Source organism: Podarcis gaigeae (genome assembly GCF_964106915.1).
Source record: "Podarcis gaigeae genome assembly, chromosome: 3".
NCBI lineage: Eukaryota > Metazoa > Chordata > Lepidosauria > Squamata > Lacertidae > Podarcis > Podarcis gaigeae.
The window spans coordinates 83,046,467-83,074,279 of NC_139680.1; the positions used below are offsets into that span (position 1 = coordinate 83,046,467).

A 27,813-nucleotide genomic window follows, 5' to 3' on the forward strand; every position below is an offset into this window, starting at 1 on the left:
TATACTTCACTTAAGTGCCGCTTGCCATGTAGACTGAAGGAAAGTGAACAGAAGCAGCTTTTTACAGGAACACAGATATGAACACATCTGATTCAGTTCGGGATCTGTTTACAGCTGAATTAGATATTCCTGAAGGGGTTATTAGGGCAGTGAGTACATTCTACTCAGCCACCTTCTGAATAGCTCCATCTGATTAAACCTGGGACGGTTGCATGAAAATCATGTGCTCTTCCAGTGTGCTAAAGTGACAGTGGATGTTGACAGCTGGAGAGGGGCGGGGAAGGAATTTCCTTTAGTGGAATTAATAGTATGGGCCTCGGCTAAATGGATGGGTGCATGAAGGCTCTGTGAGCAATAGATCTCATCAGCCACGCCAAGTCTTGTTGAGTAGCCTATTCTCACTGTTATAATCCTGTATCCTTTCTGTGTTGCTGCTCTTTGTTTTCTTATGGCATTGTGGATGTACATTCATGGTACCATATGAAGACATGGTGACCAGAAGCGTTGAAGTGCCCACAATCAAGAGGAGCTGCAAGTGTGGAGGAAAGCAGTAGGTGTGAATATCTCTGATGACAAGTTCTTTTTTTAGCAATAGTGGTGTTAAAGGATAGGCTGGAAAAAAGAGCCAGGAAACTGAAGTTCCTCTGCTCTGGCAGAAAGTTCAAAGGACAGCAAAGGGTAGGAGGCATTCATCCGCAGTATGCTCAGTGATGCAATTCTCTGCCCTGAGGAGTTTGTGGTCTAAACTAATCTAGCCATGATTTTGCTTTTCCTCAGCTGGAGGGTGGCAGCTGGTATTAAAAAATAGCCTGGCAGGCACAATTTTTACAAAGAAGCTTTGCTTACTTCAGCAAGCATACTGCGCAGGGCTTTTTTGGCTGCAGCTCTCTGCAATTAATTAAATGCTAGGAACGCAGAGGAAAGGAGCATAAACTCCTGCTACTCTCCCCTTCTTCTTGGGCAATGGGTTGTAACATCAAGGGCCCTAGGAGCTTTGTACCAAGGGGGTGGGGTGGGCAGGCGGGGAGCAAAGCCCAGAGATAATGGCTAGAACAATAAATGATGAAAATGTTAGTGGGACTGAATGGGGTTGGGACTATTAGGATCATAAGCCATGTAAGTAGAGAGCTTTCTACATATAACTAATCTGCTAATGCAGAGTCCAAACTCCAAGCAAAATCCATTTTGTCTTGTAATTAAGGGGGAGAATAAAATAAGGACTTGAGCATTGGTTGCAGGATAAATGAGAAGAATTAGAAGACACAGAAGAAAGAAACACAATATTGGGGAATATAATAGCCGCTTTGCAGTTTGCAATAGATGACCTGGCTTAGGACTTGCATTTCATTTGATTCTCCAAAGGCTGCACACTGTAACCAAAATAAATAGTAGGACAAGCCAGAGAAGACTCAGATGACAACCCCGAAGCTTTGACAATATGGTCTGCATAATTGATGTAATAACATCCTATGGCATGAAAGGTAAAGAATATCAGGTGCCTGCCATTTATCTGGTGATTGAGCACACTCCAAATTATCCAAAGTGCTTCCGCCAGGAAGGTACTGGACTAGGCCATGTTAATGGTCTGGTTATATACAGTTTTAAAGATCCAGGGATAAAGGCATGCAAAGAGTTCCAGTCTAGAAATAAAGCAGCTTCATGAGATTTATGGTTCCTCACTAATATATTAATTAGGCCAAGCTGTTCATGATAGGCTTGCATTTCAAACCTTTCCTTCTTTTTTGTAGCTCTTCAGTTGCTGTTGGAACACTTGCCTAGCCTAAAATATTTGAAGCCAACATAATAAAATTAGGAAAAGGTAGCATAGAGATTTCAGCTTTGAAAAAAAAAAAACCTTGATTAATCTTAAGCAATTAAATCCCCACTTCAGATTTTTTTAATGATAACTAATCAGCCTCCATCTGAAAACAGATTGCAGGATGGTTACCAGGGTAAAGCAGTGAGAATGAAGCATCATTTCAGCCCTTTGGACCAGCACAGTATTTGTAACATGGATATTACAACTCTGCAGCAAAATCAGTTGCAATTTTCAATTAAATTATGTCTCATTAGAAAGACTGCTATTAGACATAATAGTGTAGGAAAGAGGACTCCAGGGATGTATCCAACTTCTGTAAAGAGGTCATCATTATTGCTTGCTTGCTAACTAACTGCTGACATCTTCCCCTTCATTCCCCACCCTTGCTTTGAAGGTGACAGTTTGTGATATCTTCATTACCAGGCCCATTTCTTGTCTGCTGGGATCTATGGGAGGGCTCATAGAATCATACAGTTGAAGAGTTGGAAGGGACCATGACGATCATCTCGTCCAACCCCCTGCAATACAGTAATATTTCACCCAACGTGGAGCTCTGATTGGGTGGAAGCTTCCATCCTATCCATGGAGAGATTCTTGCTGCTGATGGGAGATAAAACAACTTGGATCTGAACCTTTTGGGATTTTCCTGCTGGTTTCCCCCTCCCCCTCCCCCTCCCCCTTCCTTTGTAGTACAGTCCAACATGCTATATCTACCTCCATGAAGCTCAGCACTGGAACCCCATAGGGACATGTACTGAGTCCCTACCTGTATTCATTGTATACATGACTGTATTTCAGCTGATCCATCCACTGTAATTAATAAGTTTGCAGATATAATGGGTCTAATTACAGGTGGAGATGAATCAGCGTACGGGGGGAGGTTCAAAAAGTATCTACATGGTGCTTAGATAATAACTTGTACCTAATATTAGCAAGACAAAGGAGATGGTGTTGAACTTTTGGAGGAAGAAAGGGGAACTAGCCCCATTATATATTGGGGGGTTTCTGTGGAGAGAGTCTCTTCCTTTAAATTCCTGGGAGTTTACCTTAGTGAAGACCTCACTTGGAAAAACAATATAACTGAGGTGGTTAGGAAGGCCCAACAGAGACTCCATTTTCGCAGGGTCTTGCGAAAGAACAATGATAAACAACAATTGATGACCTCCTTCTACCGGTCCACAATATAAATTGTCCTTATATTGTATCAGAGTGTGGTACGTTGACCTGACAGTCACGGACAGAAAGTCTTTACGGAGGGTGGTGAACACAGCACATGATATCATGGGCTGTCCTCTGAGCCCGCTAGATGACATCGCAAGGGATCATTGCCTTAGGAGAGCGAGAAAAATTCTCAGGGACGATTCACACCCCGGCCAGCACCTCTTTAATCTTTTACTCTCGTTTTATCATATGTGGTGGGAATGTAAGAAAGTGAAGGGTTTCTGGGAGATGATCTATAATGAAATGAAAAAGATGTTAAAATATACATTTGTAAAGAAACCAGAGATCTTTCTTTTAGGAATTACAGGGAATGAAATTAAAAGAAAAGAAAAGACTGTAAACTTTTTCAATATGCAGCCACAGCAGCAAGAATTCTACTGGCCCAGAAATGGAAACAAGAGGAGATACCGACAATAGAAGATTGGAGACTGAAGCTGACTGATTATGCAGAACTGGACAGATTAACCGGGAAAATTAGATATCTTCAAGACCAAAAGTTCATCGAGGACTGGGGGAAATTTGTTGAATATCTGAAAAGAACATGTGATGTGCAAACAACACTGGTGGGATTTCAAGAAGCACTGTGAAAGCAGAGATATATTGTTAAAAACAAATAGGAGTGGGAGGGAAGTTTAATGGCAATATAAACAGAGAAATGCGTAAACTGAGAAGTAATTATGGATGATTGTCAGAGATGCCGAAGGAAGTCTAAAAAGACTCAAATTTGTGAAAATTTGGCATAATTGTATATTTGTGTTGGAAAATAATAAAAATTATTTTTTTAAAAAAATCTTTTACCCTCGGGCAGCAGATATAGAAGTGTAATCAGTCGTGCTAACAAACAGTTTCTATCCGTGGGCTGTTAGGCTGCTGAACGGAAAATAATATAGTGCAACTGACTTTCGGGGTTGGTGTGTTGTGCGACAAGCACACAGAGTGCAATGAGATTTGAGTGTTGGGGGGGGGGGAGGCTCGGATAATTTCATTGTACACAGGTTGTACATTGACAATAAAGGTATTATTATTATTATTATTATGTTGCATACCACCTGGGAGGGCCCCTGCACCCCCAGGAATGGCTTGGGGAATAAGAGATGTATTGGGACGTTGAGCAGGAAGGTTCTACTAGGCAATCAGGACTCAAGCCGTGATTCTTCAGATCCAAGCCTGTGCAGAGATGAGAATGCAGGGCTATGAACTGTCAGTGTATGTATGTGAGCGAGAGAATTAAACTAAATATTTTGAGTACATACACTCATTCGGATACTCGAGCCCAACCTGCATAGCTGTCCACCTGTCCAATGTGTCAGCCGCTGGGCTTTTGGTGTGCAGTATAGGCCATGTGGAAGATACAGCAGCATTTTCCATCCCCCCCCCCCATACCGTTTCCCACATGGCTGGGTTATTTAAAATAAAGGATGTGGTAACCCTCCCATGCAGACATAGTTTCAAATATATGGTGGCAAATCTGGTAAAATTGTTCCAGTTGTTCTGACAGTACCAACTATTATGTTACCGTTTTCACCAATTTCCACAAGTGAGAATGGTTTACCACCATTACAAGTTTTATTCCCTCACTGGCTAAGGTACTTTGTAGGAAACAATGGCCTTATCACATTGAAACCCAGTAATCTGAAAAGGCACTGGAAATTCAGAAGGATTTGTAAGGTTCAATATTCATGATACATCCATTAGTGTTAAGAGTTGCATTTTATTTATACCATTTTTTCAAAAAACAGAAACCTTTAATCTTTTTCTTGTTAAATGAATCTCAATCCCTCTTTTCTATATCCCTGATTACGTACTGGCTCCTTAAAAAAAAGAGAGAATTAGACCAGGGCAGAAAAATAAATGAAAGTGCTTTGTGTTCTAATGGAAATTGTGAATAGAATGTACCATGCCACATGTATCAGCAAATGTAACCTAACTAGTTATGGTAATTATGGTCTAAAAAAGGCTCAGCTTTCTGTTATCCAGAGATTAATAGATCTGGATTTTTATCTGAGAATTTCAGCTGTTAAGTCTTGCTCTTCACTATTCCAAAGCAATATTCCTAATTATGTAACTGTGAAGGCTTCACACTTGTCAACATTAACTAATTACAAAGATAGGACAGCATTTAAGTTGACTTGTTTTAATGATCTGCTCTCTGCTTCACTAACTGGCCAATTTAATAAGATTCTGCTTAATGAACATCTTTGTTCCAGTGCAATCAGAGGCTTGTGTCTAAACATGTTATATTCAGAGACCTATTGAAATTAATGGGCCTAAATTAGTCATGTCCATTATTTACAATAATACAACTCAGTAAATGGAATATGTGGGTTATGTCCTTTTGTTCTGCAATTTCTGTAAGGAACCCAGAGATATTTATTCTGTATTAATAACTCAGAAAAGCCAGTGCCACTGGTATTTCTTTTTAAATGATGACTTTTTCCTTATTATTGAAAAGTAGCTAAATTCTGCCCTTAATTCCTTTCAGGCTCTTATGCAAATTTATCTGTATTCTTAGACTAAATCTCCAGATTTAGGAAGGAGAAAGTGTGGAGGACAGCAGCAGTTGGGAGAGAACACCACATGGACGAGGGGGAATTCAAAGAGGCACAAAGGGTTGACCACTCATATTAATCTGAGGTCTGGACAGGCTCATAGCCTGCCATTGTTTGCATCAACCAAAATCAAATGCTGCTCACTTGAGGGAAGCAACTTGGGCAAATGAAATTATAACCCCAATTTTGGTTGGATTTTAGAACATAGCAGGAGAACAAACAGGACAGAACTATCTGCTCTGCTCTTCTTAATTTATGACGAGGGTCCAATGGAAGAGATTGCTCAGAACAGACATCCATTAAATTTAATTCTTCCCTCAGCAAAGAAGAGGATTACAAGTACACAGGCTAAAGAGACAAGAGCAAGAACAAAGGGTGTATGGAGGAAGGTGAATGAGCTATGCAATCCAAGCTAAGTGGGCCAGAAAAAGAGCTTTGCCCGGTACAATCTGGCCAAAACCGGACAAATACATCTTCTCTCTCTTCTGCTGCTCTCCGTTTCCAAGGGGAGATTGCAGATAAAGCCAGGTCCTGATCCCGTTACTTTGTCCCTTTTCCCAGGTAACAGCAACAGAGTACATGACCTATGTAGAGGCAGGGGGCGCACAGTCTGTAAGGCTATAAGTTAAGTCCAACTGCTTTGGTTGTCATGTTCCGTACCACAGAGGAAACAGCTGGAATGTCTCTGGGAACTCTCTGAAAAGGAGGGATGTTGGGTCCTTCCAACGTGTCCAGGATGCCTGTGAGAAAAGGAACAGGGCTAGTCAATATTAAACGTAGGCTGTATTTACATCAGTTTTATTTCATATTACTCTGGCCCTTTGCTGATTCACAGCATTAATATCTTCAGCCTCCTCCTATACGCGTGTGTCTTCCTGGATGTTATTTTTCTCAATACACATCAAATCTGCAGTTCAGTGAAGCGGTGGGTCTTGAGATGGAACTGTGTATATAGCCAGCTTCCAGAATCATGGTGTAGCTGAGCACTGTGCTCTTCATAGCAGATGGCATTAGGAAAGTATTTTGCTACATGGGCAACATGCCGCAGATTCACTCTGCCCACCAAGGCAGAGATGGGGCAATGCAAGACTGCTGTCGGTTCAGGCTGAATAAAGTTCAGGATTTGATATGATAAGCAGTACAACTGTTGCAGATCACAAGACGTTGAATGCAAGTGTTAACATAGCAGACTGTACAAAATGTCGACTGTTTCAGTGCACTCTCAAAGCTGCTCGAAAAACAGGCCTCTACCTACCTGATCAAGTTCCGTACTGAGTAACACAAACAGAATCTACTCCCTCTCAGACATTTTAGGGACTCAGAATTCATTGCTTTTATTTATATAACGTGTGTGTGTGTGTGTGTGTGTGTGAGAGAGAGAGAGAGAGAGAGAGGACTACTTATTGAGTTTAAATGTCATATACACCTGTGCATTCATCACTTGTGACAAAAGTGTGACATTTACCATGTACAGTAGTTTCAGCTCTGAGGGAAAACCATGATGTGTGAAAGGCCTCAAAGAAGGAATGGGGCTCAGACTATATAATTTATGAAATCCAAGTAGTGATCTGCTCACAGGGAGTGGAAGACACGGCATGAGACAGAAAATCCTATGGGTGATGTTCTCACAGAGTTCTGAAGCCTTCATTTCAATAGGACGAAAACAACAAACAGCTGGAAGTGTGTGCTTCCAAAAACCTACTACCCAACATTGATCTCTCTTACCTTCTACAACCTTGTGATAAGCGAAGTGCAGATAAAGGAGGAAGAGCATGTGCAGGGCAGCAAGTGCTCCACACAAGATGAGTCGTTGGGTATGCCCCACTGTGCGTGACACCAACACGGCAACCTAGGAAAGACAGATCTCATAGGTTTCTCAAACTCTGGCTATAAAACCCAAAGTACAAATGCATAAGGCAACAGAGCTATCATTTCCTATGGCAACATTTCCCACAGATTTCACAGGCCTAAGAGGTACAGGGATGTGTGGTTTGGTTTCACATGGATGAATACACTTTTAAACCTCTCAATTCCTTCTTTAAATATTTCATATAGCTGTGCCTCCAAGTGCCATCAGAGTTTGGGTATTTAAACCAGATCCCAAGGGCAACATGTCAATGCCAAACTGAGGAAGCAACTGTTGCCAGCTAATGATATGACAAAATGGTGCATGAGGTTAACAGAGGTCATTGGGAATCCACACACCACTAAACAAGAGTCAGTTATTATGCGCTGAAATGGAAATGAGATCCTTAGTTTCAAAACACAACATCTTTCAAGCCTCCCAGATCCAGGGGGAGAGAGATTCAACCGTGTCAGAAAAGCACTTCCACCACCAGACCTGTGATTCCTTTTGTTAGTATTCTTTATGTGTATTTGATGGATTTGATGGTAGCCACCATTGTTGTCAGCATCCATCTGCCCCAACAGACAATGGAGTGCGCCTCCAGGGGTGACGGCAAACCACTGTGTTAACATCACCAAAGTGATCTCCCCGGGGTGCAGGTATGGGCAGCGTGCATGGAGATCTTGGGCTGCCCAGACGACAAGACCTTCCCTCCCAGCCTCACTGATGTGGTCCAAAGGAAAGCATAGCAGTATATTTGGAACCAGCTTGACCTCAGGAGTTGCCAGAAGGAGGCATACAAGGCACCATCCAACCAGAAATAGCCACTATATAATATGGTTTTAATGCTATTCAGTCAACATACTTGGAATGATAGAGGTGCTAATTTTGAAGGAGGCATTCAATGGCTGATGAGTGCATAATACATTAAACATTTCATAACCTAGAGCAGGTATACACAATCTACCAGATGCTAATAGAAAAAGAGGTATAGAAGGAAGTGGGGGTGGGGGGAGAAAATGCAGCTACTAATTCTTCCATATCTCTGAACAACTCCTAAAAACTGATACGCATGCTGTTACTCACCATTCTTAATGTGGAGAGACCGCCAATCACCAGCCAGAAGATATAAAAAAGGGAGTGGAAGTGGATGTTGTAGGTGACAAAGAGGGTGATGCAGTGCCCAAAAAGTCCATAGCCCTGTGTGTAGGAAGGGAACCCATTAGAGACAAGCGTGAGGGCATGTGAAAACCTCCAAGCAGAAGCAGCAGTATATTCTGACTGCATTTTCTCACACAGCCTAAAGTGCCAGGAGCTGTACAAGTCAATGTACTGCAGCTGAATGCCAGAATTATGCCTGGCGACTAGAGCTATTAGACCAATGTCAGATTATGCCCAAGGCATGTCTGAATATATTATGGGGTTAATCACTACAAAGGCCTGGAGAGTGTTTGGAAGCTAACGAGAATGGCCTAATTTCACAGTCATTGTCCCTTTCCAGTTTATTTAAAGCATTATTTAAAACATCTCTTTAACCAAAGAATATCAATGACGTGACGTATGAAATAAAAAGCCGCCTCACCACTGGACTCAAATCAACCCCAAAGAAGAGAAAGAGCTGTTGCTCTACACTTGGTGAAGATACAAAGCCAGCTACTAAGAGGGAAATTTACAGTCCTCCTCTTTAGACCACGGCTGGGGAACTTCCAGCCCAAATGCATCATTAACTTCCCCAGCCTTTCCTATTTGACCCACCAGACCATTTTGGTCAAGCCATGCCCATCTGCCAATCATCTGGTATCATGCATGATGTCAAATGTGTGCATGTAAAAAGGTGGCTGAGCCAATAGGGCCTTTTGAAACACTGTGCACCTGGCTTCTGAAGCACTGGTGCTCAGATGTTTGTCAGGAGTTCAATGCACAGTGGAAAGCTCTTTGCAAGCCCCTGCTTGAGGATTTGATGTCTCAATGGTCAACTGACTATTGGGTCTTCAAAGCACTGTGTCACCCGATTTCACATGGATGCCAGGTACCTGCCCATCTCCTGCCTAATCTAGCCCATAGGGTTAAAGGAGAGTAAAATTGAGTCCACTGGCTGGATCCAGTTCCCCACCCCTGCTTTAGACACTCTCGGAGACTGTTAGTTGGTTGGAGAGCTTATTCTTACTTACCAATAGCGACAACATTTGGACCATGGTGATCTGAGCATTGCACAAGTATGCCAGGAAGTAGATGAAGGAGGAGACGCCTATCCAATAACCAAAACAGGTGCCAATTGCTGTACCCATCAATGTGCCTTCCCTCTGTTGAAAAAGCAAGAGAAGCTAGAGGAGCACTCTTTTCAAACTGGAAATGGGACTATCAAGCAGTAATTGCCATGAAACTCAACTGGAGTGAAGTCTGTAGTAGTAATTATTTGCACCTCATTCACAGAACTCTCTCTCACCATAGAACGTTTAAGATACTTCAACACTCCTGTGCAGAAAGTTCAAAAGCTAAATAAGGCTCTGGATAGGAACATGTCAGGAAAACCAGCTCCTTTGCTTACAATGATAGTATCAGATGTCTTCATTCCATGGAGCAAGATGGCCACCAATGTGAAGACCAGCATGAGGGGACCATAAAGTTCACCAGCAATCTTCTATAAAAGAGGAAAGGTGTAAGTGATCAGTTAGGTGGGATTTTAATGACAGATTAATTTGTGAAGAGGAATACAAATGCAGAAAGGGAACAACAAAAGTATGGCCCCACTATGTCTGGAATAGGAATTGCAGTCAACCTGCCCCAAAGAGCTTCTGACCTACTGATTCAAAATTCGAGGACACACCAATGCACATCCACACTGGGACACGGGTAGAGTACCTCACCAGCTTTAGAGAGGGGGAAAGTGAAGCAGAGCCCCAACTAAAAGCTCCCTGCTCTTCTGACACAAAAAACGTAAACCTATTATCTACCACACAAACTCACCTGGGGGAAATTAATCATCTTAACAGGTATCATAGACTCCAACAACCTAAACGAGAACAAGGTGTGCACGAGAGAGTTAATAGCTATGAACAAATGAACAAGCAGCAAGGTCTCTTAGGACAAACATCTCATTTAAAATTCACATGCAACTCTGCTAGACTAAAAATCAGGCTATAAATTTAAAAAATAAATAAAAATTAACTTATGACAGATCTGATGCTGTAGATCAAAATGTTAATGATGGAAGGCTTCATATCTTAACATACAATAAAAACTTAATGTTGTCATTTTGCAGTTCACTTGGTGTCTGAGTGTGATGACAGACTTCTAAAAGCTGCTGGGACATTGTAGTAGCACAGGGGTGTGAGAAGGGAAGTGGAGGAGTGAGACAGAGGTAGGTTGGTGGGTTGTTCAGGTGAGCCATGGAGGAACCATCAGGCAGGGCAGGGCAGCTTCCCAGCAACCATCCTGATCTGCCACCACCTCCCTCCTCACTCTCTGCTGCTAAGAATGAAATAGTGTTGCTAGTAAGGCTGGCAGTATGAGCAGGAGGAGGTCTAAGGAGAGGGAGGGTGGGTGGGTATGATGAGGTCTAAAGGTAGCAGAGGTGGTTAGCAAGGTTCATGGGGAGGGTTGGCGAGGAGAGAGGCAAGAGCATGGGTACACCCCCAGTCTCATTAAACAATCCACACAGCACACCACTAAAATGGATACAAAGCCTGGGGTGGTTGGTAGGTGGGAGATATGTACAACCCTGATCCTGTCTAATTTGCAATGGAAGTAAGAGTTTTTTAATTGTCTTCCTGTGGTTAGTTCAATAGTCACGTACAAGAGAGGGAGCCCAACAGCAGTTTGTGCCTTTTAATAATCAGTACTGTAAGGACAGATTAAAGGCACTCTGATTTACATTCATTTGATAGGGCACAAGGCTAAGCAATTTGTTGAACGGATACTACACAGCCCTGTTTTGTTGGTGCACTACCATCAAAAGATTGAAAATGAAAAAGTTCGGAATAAATGGTTTGAGAAATTTCAGCACAGCTAGAAGAATTCTTGAACATCTCCCCCAAAGCTGCATTATAAAAGGCTGGTAAACAAAACAGATGTGTGGTACGGTACTTGTCTCTATAATCTGAACAGCCACCTTAATAATATCAAAGATGTGGGGTGCCAGGCAACTGCTTTCTTAAATGAATTGTGCTTCTGTTATTAACATAATAAACAGCAGCCTTAGGAAAGCCATTGGTAGACAAAGCAAATCTGGAAAAGTGGAAGGAAGAACCTGCCGTTTGCTTACCTGTTCCGAACCTGGTTTGGCTCAACATCGAAGTAGGGCCTGAGGATATCAATGTTGGCATAGAGATTGAAAGCCTTGGAGGCTTGTCTCTTTCCTGCTTGCCACATCTAGAAAAGAGAGATTGTAAGAAACTGAGCTCTCCTTTCTTGGTGCTGGTGACTAGATTATTGCATTGAATTCTACAGCTTTTGCGCAGGGATCAACATTCATGCCATATTTTAGAATGCACCAAACACCAGTGATCTTTGTAGTTGTGCAACAGAAATTTATGCTGCAATGAAAGTTAAGACAGTAGCTTGGAGCTGTGGGTAGGGACTACTACCTCTGCAATTGAATGCGGAGAAGGCTCAGTTGCTGCTTCTTGCTCAGTTTCTCACGAGGAATGCAAGATTGTGAAATAGAGGGTGCGCCATGCCTGGCCAAACCCAGTGCCAGACACGAAGCCGTTGGAGAGTTAACCAGAGAGTCCACAGGTTGAGGACCTTGAGGAGCAGGCAGGGACTCATGGACCAGTGCTGAGGATCCTTTCAAGGGGCCCTGCTGAAGAACCCTTAGAGATGTCAAAGGAGGAGGTGAAGCTACCCATCACTTCTTGAGAATGCTTGTGCCAAAAGGGGCAGGTTGAAGAGGAATGACATAGCATGGGTCTTTGGGCCCAAAGCCATGGCATGGCTTGTGAAGCATCTACTTGTGAGTCCCATAGAACTCCTTTACTACCAGCAGTTGTGGTTAGGGTGTGGTCTAGGAAGCCAAGATATAAGGTCTCCCTCTTGAGCCCCATTGGAAACCATGCAGGTCTTCAACGCCTTTCCTGTGCCTGAACTCCTGTGATATTCAGCTTTGGCTGTTGCCTGACCTTTCCTCTGGATCACATTTTGGAACTAGACTGGTTTCCAGTGCTTGAATTTGGCTTACTTGGCCTGTGCTGCACCTTCAACCCTGCTGCCCTTATTGAGTGTTTCACGAAGAGGCTTCTTCCTCTTGGGATTGAGACTCTAGCCCCAGAGGGAATCCCCTGGAGCATGACAGGGGGATATGCAGTTATTTATTTTCATAAAATTTATTTATATACTGCTTGATTGTAAAAAAAAAACACACATGTCAAAGAAGTTTACAAGTCTAGCTTATGTTTCTCCAACCAGAAGAGAAATAAACGGTCTGTTTTCTACTGTATGGGTTAAAAGAACAGGAGCTAAATCTAAATTTGGGTAATAGGTTTTTATAAATCTTGCATGCACTGTCTTGCATGCATATAACAAGGCCTGTGGCCCATGTGCAGGTCACAGAATATATGTTGTCCATCTGAGAAAGACAAATGTGGACATTGAACCCAAGACTATGCTTTGGAAGAAACACCAATCATTGTCCTTAGAGGATTACAGTCAATGAGCTTGCAGGAACCAGCAGTCTTCTGGGCTTAGAACTTCTTCACAGCAGAGAAGCAAGAACAAACCAATTATGATGCAGCTTACCTGATCAGCTACTTGCCGACCCAACTGACCCTTAAAGCCCTTCATTCCCAAGAACTCGCCATCTTCCTCATCTGCAGCTGCTGCCTCTGCGTCCACTTCTTCTTCTTCCTTCATGCGTTGGTGTATCTCACCCATGTCTTCAAAACTGGAGCCAGATGTATCATCCATATTTTCCATATCAATTACAGCAGAGCCCCCGCCCTGAATAATTCAAAGATATGCAAAGCATTAAAGGTAGCTGGGTGCCATTTTTTGTGCCTGGCTGACACACAAGGATTAGTAAAACGCATGTGCTTTGAAGCGTCAAAATAAATGTTAAGGATAGACAATATGTTAAGGAGTTTAACAATAAAGAGTATTCTTATTGTAAACACCAAATTAAACATGTATTAACAATTTCTGCTAAAAATGTGACATTAACAATGTGTCACTTACGTGAATTGTGTATTAATTCATGCTTATCAAAATAATACATAAAAAGTGGTGCCAACCCCCCGCCAGCAAATGGCGACTAGACATTCTGTTTGGACGTTCACAACCCAGGTCCCAGGGCTCCTAGCATTTCTATCCCAGTTTCTAACACTGGCTCTCACCTAAACCAGTCTGTACACTACAGTAATTATGGGTGCTTTCACTGCTTAAAGCAAGGCCCTGATGATCAGGAAGCAGGCCTTCTCAGATACAATCCCACACCTCTGGAACATTCTCAAGGAGCCTCGCCTTGCTCTCACCTTAATATCCTTGTGGCACATTTTACTGAAGTTTTGAATATGTTGTAAGCATAAATATTCATAGGACAACTTAACAAAGCATAAAATGAATGACATTTTACCTAAATAGTGGCACAATTTCCTGATACCTGCTAGTCAAAATTTTACATTTTACAAGATGCTGCTTCCCCACCTCTTCCCTACATTATATATGGGTCCAACTTAAACTTAAGAAAAAACTTTCTGACACTAAGTGCTCTTTGACAGTGGAATGGGCTCCCTCGGGTTTTTAAGCAGAGGTTGAATGGCCATTTGTCATGGATGCTTTAGTGGAGATTCCTGCATTGCAGGGGGTTTGGACCAGAAGACCCTCAGCACTCCTTCCAACTCTACAAGTTTATGATTCTATGACAGAAGCCATAAGTAATACAGACCTGGCATCCATGCCTGGAAACTAGAACTGACAGTCAGCTCCTTAAACCGGGATATATAGCTGTCTCTTGAAACTCTTCCTCCCTGAAGTACATTTTGGTAGGATATATATATATATATATATATATATATATATACACACACACACATGTATAGATTGCAAAAAAACCAAAAACATTTTGCAGTCCTCCAATACCAGATGTAGCAATCTCAAATGAACTCAGCAGGGCTGGAGGCAAGCAAGTACCACTTATGGCTGCAATATTAATCCTACTTACCTGGGAGTAAGCCCTACTGAAGTCAACAAAACATACTTCTGAGGAAACATGGTTAGGACTGAGGTGTACGTCCCTGACTGACAGCCGCCAGCTATTAAAATAATTACTACTTCCCCTAACTTTCAAGTAGAAGACTAGCATTTGAAGCAGGTTGGTGGGTTGTTGTGGTTGGTCTTAATACATTAGATAGACAGACAGATCTCCCTCTTTTGTAATTCTAGCCAAATGCTGCAGACATAAATGCCACCTATGTGTTCTTTTACTCGGACTGAAGCTGATCTGTGGGGTTGGATCTGACTACAGTTTACCCCATTCCTCATCTAATATTGTAAATTCCATAGCATCTTGGCGGGTTGGTTGATGGCTTTACCCCGAACCGGGGTAAATTTCCACGATTATGTGAAGGGTGGCAGTTACTCCGGGTTAAGTTATTCCGGAACAGGGCAGCAAACGTAACCCGCAGGGTACATACACCATCGCGGATGGGGCTCTATCCTGCACCCCTTTTCTCTCCTCCCTCCCTCCTTCCCATACCTGCATGTTGTCCTCGAAGGCTCCCCACTCCGGCGCCGCCCCAGGACTCCTCGCCCCTCCGGCGCCTGCGGCCGTGGGCACCCCGGGTCCGGACATCTTCCTGCCACCAGTTGCGGGGAGCGAGCAGGCGCCCGCCCTCCTGCCTCACCCCACTAGCGGAGGATACAGGAAACCAGGGCCCCGACAGGAGATACAGGGAGAGGGACCCGGATGTAACGAAGCCAAGGCAACCCTCCCCAATAAGGTTATGGACCGTCCCAGCCAAGCTGAGGACGTGGAGACTTAGGCGCTCTCGCGACATTTCGTGACAGGCGACCTATCCTTTGCGCCATCTTGGTTGCTCCGGCCTAGGTTGCCCAAGGAGGGACCTATGAAGCCGTGGTCTGTGAGAGACGGACAGAGAGGAAAAGGAAAGCCTAACAGGTAGCACCCGAGGCCAATATACGTTCAGCTCTAGGCCAAATCGATACAAAGAGCGTTTTTTGACGCCACGCACAACATGGCAGGTTGAACGCGAGCAACGTGTTTTCCTTTCGGTCTATGAATGTGCCTCAGCCATAGGCTGGCCTGTATCACGTGACTCAGAAAGCGTTGCTCTCCCTCCGCCTTCCTCCTGAAAACAAAACTCGACGCCGCGCGACGCAGCTGCGTGTTTCTTCCGCAGCCGGTGGAGGGGAAGATGGCGGCGTCCAGGAGCGTGGAAGAGATGCGGAGCCGGGTGGTCCTGGGCGAGTTTGGCGTCCGCAACGTAAGTCAAAGAGCGGGAAAGATGCCGGAGGAGCGACAATCTCTGGTCCCGAAGTGGAGGCAGCTAAAGGTCTTAGTGTGGGGACTGGAAGGGATACACGCGTCGAGGGCTGCGTGTTGCGTGCGCGTGGCGCCAGTCTTTGGTGTGGACAGGCGTAGTTCCTGCTCAACGATTCATATATATTTATTTTATTATTTATACTGTCTTTTTAATGACTGATGTCCATTACAAAATAAAAACCCAATGCAAAAATCCAACTAAAATACTCTACTGATACAGAAAACATCTATTGGTTGGCATATATGAAGTGGCTTCATTAAAAACAAAGTGATGTCTTAGAGTTGAAGTAATGTGTCTGAGATGCTTGGGAAGTTTTGCCTATTTTCCACATGCAAGTCGACTTACTGGGCAATCGTTAGATGACCAGTAATACACGTGTGAATTCTGCCCTCTCCCTTTGTGCTGCAGATACCTACGTAAAGTGAATATCTGCCACTCGTTCTGCCCTTTGAACATCTGAATCTGCCTTACATTGAGTCAGACCCTGGGTCTGTCTAGCTTGGTATCATATACTTTGGCTGGCAGTGACTCTCCAGGGTTTCAGACGATAGCCTTTCCTAGCTCTAGCAGGGGATTAAGCCTGGAACCTTGTGGGTGCAAACTACATGCTATACCACTGAGCTGTGGTCTTTTCTTCTTCCAGGTCCACACAACAGACTTTCCTGGGAATTACTCTGGATATGATGATGCCTGGGACAAGGAGAAGTTTGAAAAGGTGAGTACTTTTGGTGCTTAAGTAAATGGGTTGGAGTACATCTTCCAATTGGACATTCTAAAATGCTGGCTTCCTTTAGGCCAGGGATCTGTCGGAAATCAAGCCCATATCAGGAGAAACTGGCAACTCTCCCAGGCACCCGGCATGATTCCCTGTTGACCTCCCTGGCTGCATTCCCCAGCAAGTTCCAGGCGAGGTCTCGATAGGCGATTCTTCTCAAACGTGAGAACACCCCCCCTCTTTCCTGCCCCCCCGGCAGGGGAAAGAGATAGGCAGAAACATATATACATGCCTTTATTTCTGTCTTTGCAGCGTTACAAAAAACATGACTGCTCTCTTCAAACTCCAGCAGTGTAGTGTCAAAAACTTCCTGCACTTCCTGGACAGGAATAAACGGAAGAGCTCATATTACACTCTGAGCTAAGTCCGGTGCTTCGCACTGTGAATTGACTGTCCCTCTGTTTCCCACGGACAGTCCCAACATTCCCATCATGTTTACTTTTCAAGCTAGCAGTTTGCAGCTGCATTGCTTCAATATCGTAACAGGATCCCGCCTCCAATGGCGCTCCTGTGGCCGTCCAGATGTTGTTTGACTCCAACTCCATCAGCCCCAGCCAGCATGGCCAATAGTTAAGGGTGATGGAAGTTGTATTCCATGCGCATCTGGAGAACCCCAGGTTTCCCACCTCTTCTTAATAGTTTTTCTTGTGCCTACTGATGTCCTTCATAGTGTTATGAATTTGGGGTGGGAGGAAGAAGGCTGTATGCAGCTCCCTTCTAACCCCTGGATCCAGCAAGTGTTAAAATATAAACTAGGCTAGCTTCCTGTGTTGAGGTGATAGCCAGTGTGATGAGCCATTAAGGGAAACAAAGGAAAGTGGATCTGTGTGAGGCAGCAAATGGATGCCCTCCTCCTTCAACTGACTGGTAACTGGAAAAAGACAAAAGCAAGAATTGAGAGTTGGCAGTGAGGTGACATAGAACTACAGCAGTAAGCTGGAGGGAGACTCATAGCAACATTTGAGATCAATGTTTGATTTTTAATTGAATCTAAGTCTGCGGCTATGGGAAAAACAAGACCCTCCATTGTAGGCTCAGGTTATGTGTGTGTGTATGTGTGTGTGTGTGTGTGTGTGTGTGTGTAAATCATATATTGTAAAGACACCACAATCTCCACTGTGCCTCATTTCCAAAAGGAAACATGAACCCTGGGTAACCACCTAAACCCCTGGAATCTTGCATCACTCAGTGATTGTTGGCGCATGCAAAAATAGCATCCTATAGGGTTGTGGAATATCCTGTCTTTGTAGATCAACCTTCTCCAACCTGATTGCATCTAGATGCTTGAGATCAAAAATCTCATCACTCCAGCCAGCATGGCCAGTGGTTAGGAATGATTTGTAGCTTTGTTCAGGCTGTCGTACTGTTCAGACAAGAATTCAGAACTGCTGCCAGCCTAGTTGGGCACTATGCATCTGGGCTGTGGGTTTAAAGTGTGCTGCAGGAGGCTTTTCAAAGGTACACAAATGAAAAAGTGCATCCTAGCTTGAGGTTTGTTGAGAATGATTCTGCTGGTGGTAGGCAAATGACTCTCAGTCAGAGATACAGGAGGCCCCTTCATTATAATGTCTCCAAGGACAGTTAAAACATGTTTATTCACTCAAACATTTCACTCTGGTTCAATTGCCCTTTGCCCATTCTGTCATTAAGTTTTTACGCTGTTGTGTCGTATTGCACTGTTGTCAGTGAAGGTTGCTCTCTTAGAAGAAAGATGACACTGCCCCACCCAGCTCACCTAACCCTGAACAAGTCCTCACGTGCCTGCCTTCTTAATTACATCTAGTCCAGGGGGTAGCACTGGCCATGAACCTCCTCCTGCTTGGCCTCTGTGTTGTCCTTGTACGACTCAGCAGGGAGGTGGATAGTAGCAAAGCTAAAATTAGTTGGTTCTATCTGACATTGGCTCTGGTGTCACCTACTCTTGGTCTCCTTGCCTTCCACCCTACGGTTCCCAATGAGCACCAGCCATGGGTCCTTGGGTTGTGTGGGTTACTTGCCACATTTTATTTCATGGCATTTTTATCATATTAAACCTGCAAACAATGTCCATTTTGAACACTTGTCCTTCTTGTCCCCAACAGAATTTCAGAGTAGATGTGACGCACATGGATGAAAGCACTCTGGAATTTGACATGGTGGGGATTGATGCTGCCATTGCTAATGCCTTCCGACGCATCTTGCTTGCTGAGGTATCCATTTCTCTTCCCAAGCAACTAATAAGACACTTGCAAGATAATCCTTTAGTTGAACATTATTGCCCAGGTTTGGCTGCTACTCCTTTCTGCAAGTACAAAAAGGCCAGAATGGAGTTGTTTTAGAATATACAATAAATATATTTCAGATTTCCCTGAAAAATATACAAAAATATGTTGGGGGGAAATCTGTTGAGCAGGTTAGTTAAAGACTCCAATGTGGGCAAAATGAGATGGGAGGCCTTGAGAACCATTTGAAATATATAGAAACACTTCTGAACGTTGCAATATTTAAAAATATACTTCTCTGTTATGGAAAGCAAGCAGACATTCATGAATTTCAGATGCCATTAGAATCTAGAAAAACTGTTGTCTGGAATAGCAAGCTTGGTGCTGTGTATAGATTATCTAGTCATTTGGGGATAATTTGTATAAATCAGATTTTTAGTGTTTTATTGGATGTGTCAGTGGCCATTGGTGTTAGGCACTTTCACAGAGCATGGATCGAGGAACAGCTCTTGGCCAATGTGACTACACAAAACGTTCAAATTCTTATGATATGAGTTTGAGTCATAGAATGATAGAATTGTAGAGTTGCAAGGGATCCTGAGGATCATCTAGTCTAACCCCCTACATTGCAGGAATATGCAGGTGTCCCATATGGGGATTGAACCTGCAACCTTGGCATTATCAGCACCACCCTCTAACTCAGTGTTTTTCAACCTTTTTTGGGCAAAGGCACACTTGTTTCATGAAAAAAATCACGAGGCACAACACCATTAGAAAATATTAAAAAATTTAACTCTGTGCCTATATTGACTATATATAAAGTAATTTTCTTGAATAGGAATCAAATAAACACAAAGAAAGTATTTTATAATTACTTTATTATGAAATAGTAAGTAAACAGAAATATGAAAAATTATAAAATGCTTTATTTTTAAATCTTTCGAATTTTTCAATTTTTCCCACAGCACACCAGGCAACATCTCGCGGCACACTAGTGTGCCGCGGAACAGTGGTTGAAAAACACTGCTCTAACTGAGCTATCAATGCTCAAACCCATTGAGCTGTTCCATGATAGCTTAATTCCATAATACACTTGATAGTATTTAAGGTGCCACAAGACTCCTGCTAATTTTTCTGTATTTAGAAGCAGTATAAATCTTAGTCCCCTGCATTGCATACTAACAATGAATGGTGGCATCTCTGCTTATGAGATTCTTGGCGGCACCTGGCTAGTCTTTGTTGCAAACAGACTAATGGAGTAGATAGGTCACTTGCTGAATCACACAAGCTCATTCTCAAAATAAAATGCCTTGGTAATATTTTAAACCATCCTTGATGAATTTGCTAATGGTGAGGTGTAGACAAACTTCCTGGCCCAGCATCCTCATCAATGCACTAAACTGGTCCTCGTTTACAGTGGTGCCCCGCAAGACGAAGGCCTCGCAAGACGAAAAACCCGCTAGACGAAAGGGTTTTCCGTTTTGGAGGCGCTTCGCAAAACGAATTTCCCTATGGGCTTGCTTCGCAAGAAGAAAGCCCATAGGGAAATCTCCGGGGACCTCTTTTAAATGCTAGCGGTGGGGAGCAAAGCCTTTCCCCCCCCTCCGGCCTTCAGAAGAGGTCCAGGAAGGCCGGCGGGGGCCGAAAGGCTTTGCTCCCCACCGCCAGCATTTTAAAAGCAGTCCGGGATAGCAGGGAAGCGCTTCCCGCTATCCTGGACGGCTTTTGAAGGCAGGCGGGGGGAGCAAAGACTTTTGCTCCCCCGCCGGCCTTCAGAAGAGGTCCAGGACCTCTTCTGAAGGCGGGCGGGGGGTGAAAGTCTTTGCTCCCCCCTGCCTGCCTTCCCGGGAGAGCGGAGAAACGCAGCGTGTTTCTCCGCTTTCCCGGACGGCTTTTGAAGGCAGGCGGCGGGGGGGGGGAGTAAAGACTTTCGCCCCCCACCGGCCTTCAGAAGAGGTCCTGGACCTCTTCTGAAGGCGGGCGGGGGGCAAAAGTCTTTGCTCCCCCCTGCCTGCCTTCCGGGAGAGCGGGGAAACGCAGCGCTGCGTTTCTCCGCTCTCCCGGGGAGGCAGGCAGGGGGGACAAAGACTTTTGCCCCCCGCCCGCCTTCAGAAGAGGTCCAGGACCTCTTCTGAAGGCCGGTGGGGGGCGAAAGTCTTTGTCCCCCCTGCCTGCCTTCCCGGGGGCTTTTAAATTGCCCCGGGACAGCGGATAATTCCTCCGCTGTTCCGGGGCGATTTTAAAATGCTGGCGGGCAGCAGCGCTGCCGCCCGCCAGCATTTTAAGATCACCCCAGACAGCGGAGAAGTCCTCCGCTGTCCCGGGGTTTTTAAAATGCTGGTGGGCGGCAGCGAAGGCTTCGCTGCCGCCCGCCAGCATTTTAAAATCGCCCCGGGAGCGGAGAAGTCTCCGCTGTCTGGGGTGATCTTAAAATGCTGGCGGGCGGCAGCGCTGCTGCCCGCGAAGCCTTCGCTGCCGCCCACCAGCATTTTAAAAACCCCGGGACAGCGGAGGACTTCTCCGCTGTCTGGGGTGATCTTAAAATGCTGGCGGGCGGCAGCGCTGCTGCCCGCCAGCATTTTAAAATCGCCCCGGGAAGTCTCCGCTGTCCCGGGGGCTTTTAAAATGCTGGGGGACGGCAACGAAGGCTTCGCTGCCGCCCGCCAGCATTTTAAGACCGCCCCGGGACAGCGGAGAAGTCTCCGCTGTCCCGGGAAGGCAGGGGGGGGAGCAAAGACTTTCGCCCCCCACCGGCCTTCAGAAGAGGTCGGGGGACAGACTGTCCCCGGACCTGGTCTGAAGGCGGTTTCCATAGGAACGCATTAATTGATTTTTAATGCATTCCTATGGGAAACCGTGCTTCGCAAGACGAAAAACTCGCAAGACGAAAAGACTTGCGGAACGAATTAATTTCGTCTTGCGAGGCACCACTGTATTAATTTTACTTGATTTCTTACCCACATTTTACCATATGGTTCCAGGGCAGGTTAAAGAAATTTAAAATCCAATAGTGAAGTTTTAAACAAACTTTCATTTTATTTATACACCACTTCATTGTAAAAAAACACACCTGCAAAACAGTTTACAAAAAGATAAAACAACAAAACTGAGAAAAAAATCACAGCCATACTTTAAAACACACAAAGGCTGAAACATGGAAACAGATTAAAATCACCATAGCTTCCTAAGCATCTGGCTGGGCTAGTCTAAACAAGAATATTTTTAGCAGGCGCAGGGAGTTCCAAAGTGCAGGGAACTTACACACGCTAAACAACCAAGTTATTTCAAAAAAGTATTACGTGGCATCTCTAGTAGTTCCATTTCCGCCATTTGAAGGAGTTGAGTGGGCACATGTGGGGTAAGGTGATCCCACAGGCAAACTGGTCCCAAGTTGTCCTCCTAGAATGGCTGCAGCTGCCCCGCCATGGCCCTCTCCATCAGCTTCCCCCAGAAGGGGTATTCTGGCTGATACCTGTTCCGATCCAAAGGGTCCAGAGCTAGCGACTTTAGGAGCAGCCGCACCACGGCCTCTTTCAATGCAGGTAGGGCTGAAATGATCGCTGTAGCTCTTTATTGAGGACTGCTGCTTTGAGAGGAAATGTGTCTGGATATTGATTTGAAATGACCTTCTTTATTACTCTTGCTTAGGTGCCAACCATGGCCGTAGAGAAGGTCTTTGTGTACAATAACACCTCCATTGTGCAGGATGAAATTCTAGCTCATCGTTTGGGACTGATCCCTATCTGTGCAGATCCTCGCCTCTTTGAATACAAGAGTGAAGGTGAGAAGAATTTGTGGAAGATCCCATTGGCTAGGACAGACATTAAAACAATGGAGGCTAGTCTACAGGCTTCATGCAGCCCACTAAGTACCCCCCACAATTTATTTATTTTTTACTGATCCCTTTCCACTGTGATATTACAATGCCAAAAGGAATTTTGTAGCCTTCTCCGCAATTTGTCCAGTAAAAAAATGTATCATTATTTTATTTTACTAACCCATGACTCCACTGCTTTGATTGCGTAATACCAAAAGGTATTTGTGCCCCAACAAAGTGTGTCTTTAAAAAAAGGCATCCCTTAGAATTCGGCCACACCCACTCTTACACTTTGGCCACACCCACTTTGACTCCTGGCCTCCAGTGGTTGACTGTGGGTCAATGCAATGCTTGGCCTCCCAAAAGATTAGCCGTCCCCTGCGCCAGAAGAACCTGGGCATCCAGTGGAAGTGGCAGTTGCTCAGGGTAGCTTCAGATTATTCTTCCATTCCTTTTGCAGAAGATGAATGTGATGAAATTAACACTCTGCAATTCCAGTTGAAAATAAAGTGCCACAGGAATCCTCAGGCAGCCAAGGAATCGTCTGACCCTAACGAACTGTATATCAACCATAAAGGTAAAGCTGCTCCTTCTTCTGCTGTTAGTGTCATGAGAGAGACAGTCCCCAGTCCCTTTGCTCTCTCACTCCTGAAGCTCTGAGATGACACCACCAGAGCTTGCTTTGCATTATTAATTGCTTTATGCCTTCCCCAGCTTCCAGCCTATTGTTTGTTTCCTTTTGTGGAGAGAGGAGTTAAGAGTTGATTCACTTGCCTGCCTTGTTACAGACGCAAGTCTTTTTTGGCCTTTTCTTTTTTCAGTTTACAGCAAGCACATGGAATGGGTGCCACTGGGCTCTCAGGCTGACAACATGAATGCCAAGTTCCGTCCTGTACATGACGACATCCTCATTGCCCAGCTGCGGCCCGGCCAAGAGATTGATGTACTTATGCACTGCGTCAAAGGCATTGGTGAGGCAGCTGGAGTGCTGGGATGGAGTTGGCAAACTTTTTGGAAATGTGGGGCATGGGACCACTGAGATTTCTGGGTTTGGCTAGTATTTGCTCCTTGGTGATTTACAAGATGTGTTTTGCTAATATCCTTTTTACAAGAGGATAGGATGTCTTTGGTTTGTTGGAATGGGCATTCTGGGTTGTTCTTCAGTAGTTTGCATTTGCTTTAAGGAAGAAGCTTGTCTCTGGTCCATGGTGAGGCCTTGCAGTTCTCACTTCTTTGCATATGCTAAAGATCTGCCTGTGACCTTTGGGCTGTGTAAAGTACAGGCGGCGACCTTTTTGTGCAGGAGTTACTTTCCTGGCTCCTGTCTGCCATCGCACGTCAATTGGATGCACCTAAAAAGGTTGCCGTCTGAACAACCAAATATCAGTATTTTGAGGATGGGAATTGTATCTACATTGGCAGGACTGGTACTATAGGCTTCCATTTTCATAAGGTAAAAGACTAAATTGTGTGGAACAGCCAAGGAAAAGCATCCTAGAACTTAGGTTGACCAATCAACCTTAGATACTTGTACGTAGCTTTGGAGGGAAAGTGGTGGTGTTTTTTGTGTCTAGGAATGTGACATGTTAATCAGCCTTGTTACCAGTTTGACATGTCAGGTATAAAGTCTCCCTTTCCGAATCATTTGAATCAATCTGGATTAGCATAGGTACAGTGGACCCTTGGTTCTTGAACGGCTTAGTTGACAAACAAATCTGCTCCCGAACACCAAAAACCCGGAAGTAAGTGTTTTGGTTTTCGAACGTTTTTTGGATGCCGAACGTCCGATGCGGCTTCCGCTTGAGTACAGGAAGCTCCTGCAGCCAATCGGAAGCCACGTCTTGGTTTTCAAACAGTTTGGGAGTTGAATGGAATCCTGGAATGGATCAGTTTCAAGAACCAAGGTACCACTGTACTGGAAACTCAAATTAGTTAGCAAGGGCTTTCCTAGCGTAAAAGATACTGATGGGTTTATGTAACTAGGTGCTGTGAACATTCTGTGTCTGATGCTGAAGGGTGGAGGTCTTTCAAAAAGAGTCCACCCGTCTACCTTCTACCAATCCAGGGATTGGGTGACTCTCTGGAGCAGATTTTAGGGGGCACCTGCCTGGGCTACTGCAGTGGGAGAGGAGAAACTGAAAGCCCTGTTGCACAATCAAATGGATATCAAAGGATGTCTCTGCAGCTAATGAAAGTCCATATGTGTGTGGTCCATCATGCGGCAACAGAAATACATTCTTTCTCTGTTTCGAATTCCAAATGACCTGATTTCTAATCTGTTTCAGGTAGTGCAGGTAATTTGAATTATTAACCACCAAGGAACTGGCTGTGTATATAAGTTTAGGTGGTTGATTAAAGAAAAACAACAGTTCCATGTTGCTTACTGGCTGTCCCTCTCCAATTTTTTATTTAATGAACACTCTCTTTACTCAGGTAAAGACCATGCAAAGTTTTCTCCAGTGGCTACAGCCAGTTACCGGCTATTGCCAGAAATCACTCTACTACAGCCTATCGAAGGAGAAGCAGCTGAGAGGCTGAAGAACTGCTTTTCTGCTGGGGTTATTGAGGTCCAGGAAATCAAAGGTATTTTGTACCTCCTCCCCTTTGAGGACTCTGTGACCCTCTAGAACAGTGTTTCCCAACCTTGTGCCTCCAGATGTTTTTGGCCTACAACTCCCATCATCCCTGACCACTGGTCTTGCTAGCTAGGGATGATGGGAGTTGTAGGCCAAAAACATCTGGAGGCACAAGGTTGGGAAACACTGCTCTAGAAGCTGTTAAGACTGTAGCTCCCATCATCTCTGATTTTGCCATGCTGACTGGGACTGATGAGAGAGACTTGGCATCCAACAGTTTCTGGAGGGCCAATCTCTACCCTAGACTGCAAAAATCAGAGGCTATGTTTATTGAGATGAGAAAACCAGAAAGGCTGATACCCCATCTCTATACCAAGTCTGGGTAAATGTGTATTCTTCTGAGGTCTCATTTCTGGCCTACAGCACCTTGCCCCCCAGGTATTTTGTCGAGTGTGGTTTGTAGAAATTGAAAACTTGGGGCTATGATTCTTTCCTTCTGCTTGTTGTCTGCACAATGTTTCAGGGATCCTATCCTATCCTATCCTATCTGACCATCAATATGTCAGGATAATTTTAGCTTGTGAAAACTCTCTTTGAGGTCTTGGTGAGTTCCTTAAAATAGTAATATGATTTATGCACACATACTTGGGGAGTAAAATTCCCTTGAGGCCTGTTGTTATGCATAATAAGATTAAACTGTAATTGCCCTCTGGCTAGCCTGGAAAATGCCACCTTTGGCCCCACTGCTCTGGCCTTGAGGAAATTCTTTGAAACTGTTTCCTCATTAGAATATATGTCCCTTGTCTTTGGGATGCAGAAGGGGTCGTAATTCAGCAGTAGAGAGGGAACGTTCAGTAAACACACTAGCATACCTGTTTAGCATATTAAGTGTTGGTCTGTTTCTCTAGGGCAAAAAGTGGCAAGAGTGGCTAATGCTCGATTGGACACATTCAGTAGAGAAATTTTTCGTCACAATGACCTGAAAAACCTTGTGCGCTTGGCTCGGGTGCGAGATCACTACATCTGTGAGTAAGCCTTCAAATGCTTCTGTTGCTGCCCCTTTCTCTGACATTTTACTATATGTAGTAACTGTGGGTGGTAGTCATGCGTCTAAGGGGCCTCAAGTAGTTTTCTATGCTTTTACCTATAATTCTATATAAAATCTGTTTATGTATGTACTGATGTGAAACAAAGTTGGCAATCATTTTAGCCGAGTAAGGCTGCAACCTAATTCTACTTACCTGAGAGTAAGTCATAAATATGAGTTATTTCTGAACAGTCGGGATTGCAGATTTAGCACCAGATTTCAGTCTTCAAACGTTTAAGCTTACCCCTCAACTGTGCTTAAAAATCTAAAAACAGTTAAGTGTTGTTGATGGTTACATGGTTGATGGTTACAAAAACAAAGATTTTCAAAGAGCAGAAATGTCCTCTCTTCCCGCCACCCCCATTGGATGTTAAGACTGTTCTGAATTCTTAGGGTTATTAACAAGAGCATAAGACCACACAGTGCATTGAGGCATTATGTTGCCAATTGAATTGCCTTGCCTGGACTGGCTACCTTGGATCTGATTCTATCCCGTTTCTTCAGTTTCTGTTGAGTCAACAGGTGTCTTGCCTCCAGATGTTCTGATGAGTGAAGCAATCAAGGTATTGATAGGAAAGTGTCAGCAGTTCCTGGAGGAGCTTAAATTCATCCAAAAGAAATAGGTTTTTCTTTCTGAAAAGTTCAGCATAAGGATTCACTTGGTTGGGATCACTACAGCTGTGTCATGAAGGAGGGCGTCAACCAAGTCTGGGTCAATAGACAAGGAGAAACGGACCCTCTACCACGGATGTGAAAGACTGAAGCAAGTGGCTGTGTACCTTTTACTTTTGTGGCACTCAGTTTGATATGTGGCTGAAAAGGCAGGAATATGTGATGCCACTAGGCTAAAAAATATCCTGCAAGCAGAAGATGTGTAGGCTTCTTCTAAGTTGTTTTAAAGACTACATCAGACCTGTAACAGGACCACCTTTTCTGAGAATTGCCATTAACTTTCCACTGATGTATATTGATGGATAATCTCAAAGGTGCTACACAGTAAGGTCTAATGTCTATGATGATTCTTCTACCACTCAAATAGCAGAATTTTTAAAAAATATGGTGTCATTGAGCTTCTCTATTATTTATTAAATAATTTTTGAGGCCTCGACTGCCTATGGAGTAAGCTGATTTTTTTATCTTCTTTATTTTAATACATGAACGGAGGTGCAGTTGGGCTGATTATTGATCTAATAGCTTATATGTAGTTTGGCAATTTCAACTGCTGAGGAGCGTGATAAACTATCTGCTTAAGGGATCTTTACCCCATATTCAGAATGAATAGCCAAGATAATTTTAGCAACGAACTTTATTTAGACTAAATAGATTTGGTGAGCTTTCCAGCTGCAAATGTAATCGTGCAACTTTTGACCTATAAAAGTTTTGCCATAGTAAAAAAGCTGCTGTAAAATTCAAACATGAGAAGA

At 44.1% G+C, this 27,813-nt stretch overlaps 2 protein-coding genes across 3 annotated transcripts; one reads left to right on the forward strand and one right to left on the reverse strand.

Annotated features, from left to right (window-relative positions):
- Positions 1-5,880: 5,880 nt before the first annotated feature.
- On the reverse strand, positions 5,881-15,388 carry YIPF3 (Yip1 domain family member 3). Its single transcript, XM_083732710.1, has 9 exons — positions 15,126-15,388; positions 13,172-13,372; positions 11,700-11,806; positions 10,403-10,448; positions 9,984-10,076; positions 9,607-9,738; positions 8,522-8,635; positions 7,315-7,438; positions 5,881-6,329 (listed from the first exon to the last, which is right to left on the reverse strand). The coding sequence occupies exons 1-9, from the start codon at positions 15,219-15,221 to the stop codon at positions 6,208-6,210; spliced, it is 1,035 nt and encodes a 344-aa protein (XP_083588836.1). The 5' UTR covers positions 15,222-15,388; the 3' UTR covers positions 5,881-6,207.
- Positions 15,389-15,691: 303 nt separating this feature from the next.
- POLR1C (RNA polymerase I and III subunit C) lies at positions 15,692-27,495 on the forward strand. Of its 2 annotated transcripts, none has more exons than XR_014562548.1 (9): positions 15,692-15,873; positions 16,577-16,648; positions 18,790-18,897; positions 22,558-22,690; positions 23,187-23,303; positions 23,548-23,697; positions 25,160-25,357; positions 25,498-26,327; positions 26,894-27,495. XR_014562548.1 is itself a non-coding variant. In XM_083732711.1 (9 exons), the coding sequence occupies exons 1-9, from the start codon at positions 15,805-15,807 to the stop codon at positions 27,010-27,012; spliced, it is 1,035 nt and encodes a 344-aa protein (XP_083588837.1). In that variant the 5' UTR covers positions 15,692-15,804; the 3' UTR covers positions 27,013-27,495. The 2 variants fall into 2 exon arrangements, 1 of the variants encoding a protein (XP_083588837.1); XM_083732711.1 differs by having other exon boundaries at positions 25,160-25,309; positions 26,211-26,327.
- Positions 27,496-27,813: the final 318 nt, after the last annotated feature.